We start from the raw sequence: 8,772 nt of genomic DNA, 5'->3' as shown, positions 1-8,772 counted from the left end.
AGGGGAGGTTCTTTTCACTGTTGAGGTTCAATATTTAAGGAACAAATTTGTGGCAAAATGAGAGTCTTGTGGGCACCATAAACCTGCATGGAACCTCCGTATGGTAAAATAAGAAAAGCGGGAGCAGGCGATTCTTAATGAGATTGTACATGATGGTAACACTTGGCGTTTCTGTAACACTATCTCAGTTTTGCTGTAGCAATATTGGGTGCATCTGTCAAATCCTATGACAGCTGCTAGGTAACGTTGGTTGTTACTTGTGTAGCGTGAAGAGAAAGTGTCCTTAAAAGGATGGCCGTGTTCATACCGTGTGGAGCCAGCCTGGCCTCAGCCTTTGGCCGAGGAGAAAACAGCATACCTGAAACCAGATAGTTTATTTTGCAATGGAAGCGCCGTGCCCCTGTGACTTAAACGCTTCACAGAAAAGTGTCTCTTTCAGAATAAAGAATACATTTCCCTCGTGGGGAATGAAACTGTTGCTTAGGAAACAATTAAAAAAAGGCAACAGTTCCCAGAATAAACCGAAGTGTAAGAGGAGTCTCATAACCTGAATGGCAAGAAAGGAGAGCAGAGTAACCTCCCCTGTGCAAGGGGAGGCCAGTCCCCTGTGACAGTAGTGTTTCTAAAAGAAAATGAGAGTTTGAGTCCTGACATGAAAAGCTGGAGACAGTTTTGGTATCTGACACTGATATTCAGATGTTTACATAAATGTAGCCGAAGATTTCCTTGAGAGAGTGTAGCATTATTTTGGTCAGAAGGAGGAATTCTTGAAAGAAAAGATGAATCTCACAAGAAAGTGGAAACAGCATTACATGTTGCTGCAATTTGTAGAGAAAACACTGGAAGAATTGTTATAGTTACTGCTAACGGTTTGAAAACATGTAAACTGAAAACTTCAATGTGCTGAAATTGCTTCTCGGAGCGATAACATATTTTCCAAATGTAATCATTTTCCGCATTTTCAGCTTAAATATTCTCTTCTGACCTCCACAGCAGACAATCGTGCCATAATCCGCTGGTGAACTGCAGCGGTTTCTGCCTCCTTTATTCAATGCTTGTCTACACTTTACTGATACTTACTGACTCCTCCTGCAGAAATTCACTGGATTTAGTTTTTTGTAATTATTACTTACAGCCGTTTGCTGAATGCAGGATGACCACGTATAAACACAGCACATATTTCAGTGGTGAGTCACTTCAAGTTTGATTTATTCTGTTTTCTTGTCAGTCTTATTTGGTTCATGTGATAGCCTTTGGATTTACAGTAAGTTGTCTTGAGACTGAAATTCAGGATGCCAAATTTCATCCCAAAGCACAGGTGCTCGGTAAAGTTGAGAAAGTATGAGCTGCGTGAAATGTATGTGTGTCGGGGGGGTGGTGTTGCAGAAACAATGGTGTGGTCTGAAGGCAGTTACATTTTTCAGTCTCAAGACCTCAAGGTAGCAGAATGATAAGGCTGTTCATAAATGCCTAGAATAATATTCAGGTGAAACTATCACTGGACTATATTTCATTGGACAATTGTGAAATAGCGTTGCTGCAAGGAATTAAGAACTAGTTGGACAAGTATTTGTCAGGAGTTGTTTTTGTAGTTCACCCTTCCTTTAGGCAAAGTGGTGCACTAGAAAAATCTGTTGGCAGTCCTTCCCACCGCCTGAGAAGGCTTATTAAGCAGAAGATGAAACTGGACTAGCTAGTCGTGCTCATTCAGTGGCAGCCAAGTGTCTGCTGACGTGTTTGGCCTGTAGTCACACAGGCTGCCGATTCAGTACAGTTTCCAGGCCTATCGCTAAAAATCTCCCATTTATACTATTGCCAGGGGAGCTTGGAATACAGAGACTGTAATTCTGCAATACGCCTGGCTTGTCTGCATGAGCAATGGGATAAACCTCCTCAACGTTGTACGGGCTGTAGAAAATCTGGCAGAAACAAGCCCTAAAAAAGACGACGTTAATGCTTGATTGAAAAAGCAGATGACGTGTTTGATGTTAAAATGGTCCTGAGAGTACAGGCACATGAATTTGCAGAATCTGATGAACAGCCTAATACAATTACAAGCTAGAAATGAGATTCAAAGGAGGAAAGCGCGTCTTAAAGCAATCGTTTCATCAGCGTCTCTTCTGCCACAAAACTGAGTCTGAGTTACCCTCTTCTCAGTGTTCTTCTATCATATATACCAATGAATTATCTTTGATTTTTTTCTACAGTTACAGTGTATAGAAAATTTATTTTTCTCAGAGTGGAAACTAACATCTTTTCTTCCTATAAAATGTTAGCAAGATACAAGCATAATATGCTGTATTAAATAATGCATTTCCTATACATATATAAATATATATATTACTATGATAACATATCACACATATTTTTAAATAACACAGTCTCTATTTCCCCCCAACATAACAATATTAAGACAAAAGTACATAGAAAATCATTTAGTCAACAAACTAAACTAGTTTTAAACGTAGATTTTTGAATTAGGGAGGCCACTTGTCCAGCTGGCTCCCTTCCACCTGAGGTCCACAGGTACTGTAGGCTACTGTAACTGGTGCTGCGTAAAGGAAGGAGGCCGTCTCACAAACCGCGGCGGCGGCAGTGCCAGCGTGAGGACGTACTGCCCCGGCTCCTGGGGCAGAGCGCTGTCTTTTTCCTACGGCTCCTTGTCCGCTTAGCCGTGTTAGCGCAACTCTCTGTGCAACCACCCCATAAGCAAGATCAGAGAACTCACCTCTGTTAGAAGTAACTCAGGGAAGAAAAAGCGATGGTAATTTTTAACCTGATCGGTTTATTGCACCGCCACACAGCCGGTCATACCAACACAAGAGAGTGAGGAGGGGGCAGAGCAGGGGCTGGAATGCGCGTGTATGAGGAGGCAGCTCCTCGTGATGGTTTTGTTGTCAGAACGGTTGCTTTTGAAATTGTGGCCAATGTCGCGTTCGCAGCCGGTCCAGCCTGTTGAGGGAACTGCTAGGTAGGAGGTCAGAAGGCCATTCAGATACAATTCCAAACAAATTATTCTTCTGCAGTTATTTTCAATTTGTTGAAGAAAATGCTGGAAACACTAACATCCCGAGGTGTCTGCCTTCCAGCTGTCAGCACTCAGCTGCTAGTGTCGTCGGGGCATTTCTGTGTGCTGAATCATGTGGGATTACAACAGTTGTGCATGTCAGACTTTTCTTCTTTCTCTCCCCAAACCCTTATAGCAAAGATCGTAAAGTGCGATGTTAATGGATGCCATATATGTTGGCCATATAGCACCATCCCACTGAAGTGTTTGTACTAGGAGTGCGAGTGACCATACCACATTTGGAAAAAATCCACAGCAGAGATCTACCTGCTCTTTATGGTCTCAGGCCTGTATAGTAAGAAGTGCTATTTAAGGGACCCTGTCTGTGCATTTCGATCTATTGCTCTGTTCCCTAGTATTAGAGGTATCTAGAATCAGACAGTCTGAAGGATTTGGGGGAAACATAACAATTTCCTCTACACATTTATCAATGTGTTTACCTGTGCACTGTCCAATACCTTATGCTTAGTCATGTTCATTGTTGCCACGGCCAGTTAATCTGCTATAACTGCTGGTTTTATGGGTCTTTTGTACAGAAATTGGATAAACTTTCCCTAAGAAAGGCCCATGAAATACAATTTTATTATTTAAAAAATAGTTGAGCAGCTAAGGGACCAATGCAAAAATCTCAGTTTCTGGATTCCCTAGATTTTGCATTAGTAGCATCAGTCTTTGTTGTTGTTGTTTGTAATGGGCTTTCTCTAATTTTATAGTGAAACCAAATTCTTTACTGAAGAAGAGAGGCTTAACAGTTCTGTATTTTTTCCTTCTGCAGTAGGTAGAAATCAGTCACGGGGTGCTCCTGATGTTTTTTCCAGTTTATTGGCATTAGCTAACTGCTTTATGAATGTCCCTTTGACTGTATATGTTTAACTCCTCAGGAACATTTGATAAAGCAAGCAAACAAAGCTTCATCACAATGTGCTCATAACTTAACTTTTAAGGATCTAGCTTTACACTCTGACTCCCTCCTCCTGAGTTTCCATTAGTGAACCATATTAAGCACGCTTAGGAAGCAAATGGATTCGTTTTGCTACAAATCTGTGAGGTAGACTCTTTCCCTACACAGCATGATGCAAAACCTGACTGTTAAAAAGGCAATTTAAAAAATTTTGTTGGGTCTGAAACAGATAATGGTTTTTGGTCCAACCTGATGACACGTAAGAGATAACCAGCGTATTTTACAACTCGTCCCATCTTGATTTTAGGCGATACTGTAATTATCTTTTCCTGTATTCTTTCCAGCAGCTCACGCAAGAAAGTACTAGATGTTCCCATGATATTCCATTTTTTATATAAACAATTCCATAATTGCTGGCTTAGTAAAGTCTTGTTTCTATTAAGCATTTATTGTGGTATTGTTCAGCTGTCTCTGGCAGTCATCTGTGGTACATAAATGGAGCTGGAATGAATTCAATTCAGGTAAAAGACTAGATCTACAATGGCAAGTAAGGCACACTATTTCATTGTTTAATTCTTAGATGCTCTATTTTTTCAAGGAAACCTATAGACCTCATGAAGGGGAGGGAGTTTTATGTTAAAAACAGAAGGGCAGATACTATAGTGAATTTAAACTCAGTGACAATTTTCTTACTTTTCTTAGTTATCTTTTGCAGATGCATTTAATAGTTGTTTTCTGACTGCAGGTCTGGTATACCACTGGTATATGTTTAAACTGATATTTATTCCTTTTGTCTTAACCAGAATTACTGTACTTTAATGGCTCTCACTGAATTTCCTCTAACTTAGTTTGAGGAGCTGCTCACTCAGTAAGCTTTTCCAGTCAATTTATCTGAGTTCTGTATTGTCAGTTTTTCCTAAATATCTTGCCAGTCTGGACTTGCTGAGGCTGAAAGACTCACTGTTGATCCCCGGTGGTGGGATGAGAAGTCTGAGCATTGTGGGTGGACAGACATTCTACCAAAGAGAAAAAATAGTTAATGCTGTCTGTTGCAATCAAAGGTAAATTATTTCACAGATCAGATCCCCACCAATGCTTTAGTTCTTTGACAATTAAGGGCATTAATCTTAAAAATGTAGTTTTAATTTTGCAGGCAAGGAGACACTTTTTCTTCTCACAGGTAAGTATCAAAGCAACTGCTACGTATGTGTTCAGATGCACGGCCTGGCATAGGTGAGTTGTTGATAGCAGGCTACAACTTTGTAAATAGTTTAGGCTGCTGAGATCAATATCTTTAACTGCAGAGTAAGAATTTGTGTTAGTCAGCCTCACTGTTTAAAATTTCAATGGATTTACAATTTCTCTGGACAATCCTTTAAGAAGCCCTAAGCTTACATCCACAATGAATGCAGGACTTCAGACTGGAGTACAACTTTAAAGGATCGCTGTGAATATGAACAAAGTTGTCATAATCATCGGTGAATGATGGGTCAGCCATAGTCATGTAAAAGACTTCATTTGTCATGCAGACCTTGACCTAGTGAGCATTACTCCATCAAAACTCACATTTGCAGCTGAAACTCCAGAGTGCTTGCCTCCTGAATTTGATTTGATTTTTATTTGTACATCTCTGCTTGCAGAAACAGAAAATGTAGAAAAAAGCAGAGCACTGGGCAACCAGGCTGATAGTTTCGCAAAGTCTTTGACTCCCATTTTACTGTATAGTACCATTTAGACATGGTTACATTAAGGCCAATAAGCTCTGGTTGCTGCGGCAGCCAAACAGGTTATCAATATCTACCTCTGTCTTCAGCCTTGAGAATAATGGGACTGAAGTAGCCTGATACAATACAGTGGTACAGGAGAGTAGGACACAAGAAGTCCTCAACCTGCAGATACTCATTCAATTACTTTGGTAGGGGAACAGGACATCTTGATTTTTACAGCTTTTTACATGTATTTTAAGTGCATTGGTTTAAAGGCAGTAATAACAGCACTACAGATTTGATGAGCACCAGATATTTCAAAACTATTGCCACAATTAAATCTGTTGTCATTAGTATACCAAGGAGAACAGCAGATAGGCACAGTCACTCAAAGGCCTTTGGAAACGGACTTTTTGGAAAACAAGTATGAGATTGGGAAGAAAAAAAAAAGGATTATTCCCAAGTCACCTGGATTTTCAGAAGATTGATTCCTGTAAAATAAAAGACACTTCAGTTTCCTACTAGTGGGTTGCAATCATCTTGTTGACTTCGAAGCTTCTTCTTGAAGATGGATATCGATGTGGATGGCTGGTAAAATATACTCCAGATCTCGCCAGCAGTAGTAACCTCACTGGAATCTTCTGTTTCAGTTGCAGATGGTATCTGATGGGATCTGGGAAACAAGTGTTAATTCACTCTAAGTGTTAAGGTGCTTGGGAAGCTGCTATTATTAGTATGTCTGCATTACTGCTACACTGGTAATGCTAGCAGCTTCCACTACATCTGTGACATCTTTTCTTTCTACCTGCTGCACAGTTATGTAGGTTTTTGGAGTGTTTGTTGGTTGTTTCTTGACCATATAAAAAGTTAGGCATTCTGCTGCTAGAATAGTTGCTACCCTAATGAAAGCAGTGACACTAAGCTAAGAAGTCTGTACATATTCTATTACTAATTGCTATTAATGTAAATTAATTTCCTTGTATATTTAAGCCTGTTTGTGGTATGTAAATACAATATTCAACATTTATGATTTGTTGATAACTCACCCATCATTTCATTCAATGAGTGTCCATCTAGAGGACACAAAAATTACTTGGTATAAGTGTAGAGAAATATAGTAATAAAATTATGTTAAGTGGTTAAGTGTCACACCATAATACAGATTTTCATTTTTGTCATTCTTTTGTGAACCATTTTCAATATTTCAGTAAAAGAAAGTAATTATTAACTAGCCTATATCTAACTTTTTTCCCCAGTTCCCCCATCTGGGATGAGGTTTTAATTTTTTTCCCACAAAATATTATCATAAATTGACCTCTTCCCCCCAAAGCTAGATGTCTGCTTACATTTTCCTCTTTGCTATATAACATCACTCGGTATGAGAAACCTTTTTATTCCTTAAAATACAAATCCTGTCAAAACAAGACCAAAAGAGAGATTCTAGCAGCAAATGCTATCCTTACAGACTGGAAAGTTTAAAAAAAGTGCTTATTTAGTATCTTTTATGAGGATACAAATATGTAATATATAACTTGGTTTTGAATATGACCAATCTGACAGTATCAGAAGGCAAAGAAATGAAGCGTACCAGGTTTAGTACAGAGCTTGTACCAAAGCCAGTTCTCCAAGGACAGTTTTGCTCCATACTCACCTCATGGTTATGTGGAGAAATATCTTTGCTATTATGGCTGTAACACTTAGGATGAGCAGTGCTGTGAGACTGTATATTGTCCACTCTGTAAAAAAGAAGAGGAGAGGAGCTTTCAGTACATTCATTTACTTACAATTTTTAAAGTACAAATATTGCACAAAAGAAACACATAGCCTTCTGATGCTTTGTTAAAAACTGTAATTTGAAGATGCCTTAAACCTTTAAGTATTTTCTGCAAAAAAATGGCAGATAATGTGTAACTCTCAGTTGGAACTGTTTTTTCCCATGCAGGACTGCTTCCTGTAAAATTGAAAGTTGGGAAAATCCAAAGCATATACCAGTAAAATTATCCTAACTAGTATCTAGGAAAGGAATCAAAACTCACTCAGAAGAGAATTTAAAAGCAGACTAAACAACATACTAGAATATATGCTACCAGTAGTAACTCTGTGTTTGCAAGGACATGGCCTAGTTTTATATCAGTAATTATGTAGGTAATCACTAAGTATGGGGTTTTTTTTCCTTTCTATAGTCTACTGAGACAGGTGATCCGTATTTGTGGTCTGCTATTTTATTACCTTACACTGAAGGCTCTTGGTCATTGTATTTTACATTTCAATTTAGTTCTGGTTGTACCAGCAAGTCAAGCAGAACTTAAAGAACAGCTTGATGCATTGTAACATTTGAACTATTAAGAGACTGGGGCTCGAGGAGACCTGATTTCTAAATTATTAGATCACCTTTTCATTTGGACTTTCATAATCTTGCCGTGGGAGGCTACAGCATGTTGAGGTGGGAAAAGGGATGGCACTGGAATGTAACTCTAACATATTTAGCACACTGAACAGCCTTGCAAGGACCTTGAATTATTAGAACAACTGAACAAAGGTTGTCAGCTTTGGAAGTCCTGAAGCTCAAAGAACGAAAAAAGGAAGCGTAAGTTCCCTCCCACTCAATGCCCCTTCCTCAAAGCATTGACTGTTCATGACTATTTTAATAGTATTTTCATAACTGCATAAAATCCAAGGGTGCAGTTTCATCTTAGGTCGGTATGCCCAAGCTAGTTTAACACTAGGCAGCTTAAATGTAGCTGTGGTAGCTCAGGCACTAGCCTGGGCCTAGTGCCAGAATATCTGCCCGGGATCTTGGGCACATTCTGCAGCCTGGTTAGTTTGGGTATATGCAGCTCATGTGCAGTCATGTCCTTACGCTTCACGTTTAGAATGCAGACAGCTTCAGGACTACAGAACTATTACAGTGTCCACAGTGCGATCAAGGCATGTGATGATTCAATGATATGTAAAAGCAGATGCCCAAGGTAGTTTAAAGATAGGAGAGACCAATAGTGCTGTCCACCAAGAGTGCATTTCCAGTCTTCAATTATTTACAACTCAACAGTTTCCTGAGTGGTGTCTTGAAGGTGAGTTCTAAACACGTGAGTTCTCGG

General features: G+C 39.4%; 1 protein-coding gene across 1 annotated transcript in view; it reads right to left on the bottom strand.

The window, feature by feature from the left end:
- Window positions 1-6,184: 6,184 nt before the first annotated feature.
- KREMEN1 (kringle containing transmembrane protein 1) overlaps window positions 6,185-8,772 on the bottom strand; it is a 32,026-nt gene continuing 29,438 nt past the window's right edge. Inside the window, exons 8-9 of the mRNA XM_075718911.1 lie at window positions 7,326-7,410; window positions 6,185-6,347 (exon numbers count right to left, since the gene is read on the bottom strand). Coding sequence (XP_075575026.1) covers window positions 6,185-6,347; window positions 7,326-7,410 — 248 coding nt within the window. The remainder of the gene's footprint in view (window positions 6,348-7,325; window positions 7,411-8,772) is intronic.

The sequence above is a fragment of the Pelecanus crispus genome, chromosome 11 (assembly GCF_030463565.1).
Source record: "Pelecanus crispus isolate bPelCri1 chromosome 11, bPelCri1.pri, whole genome shotgun sequence".
Lineage (NCBI taxonomy): Eukaryota > Metazoa > Chordata > Aves > Pelecaniformes > Pelecanidae > Pelecanus > Pelecanus crispus.
The sequence above is the reverse complement of the archived record's forward strand: the minus strand, read 5'-3'. Positions and strand labels throughout refer to the sequence as shown.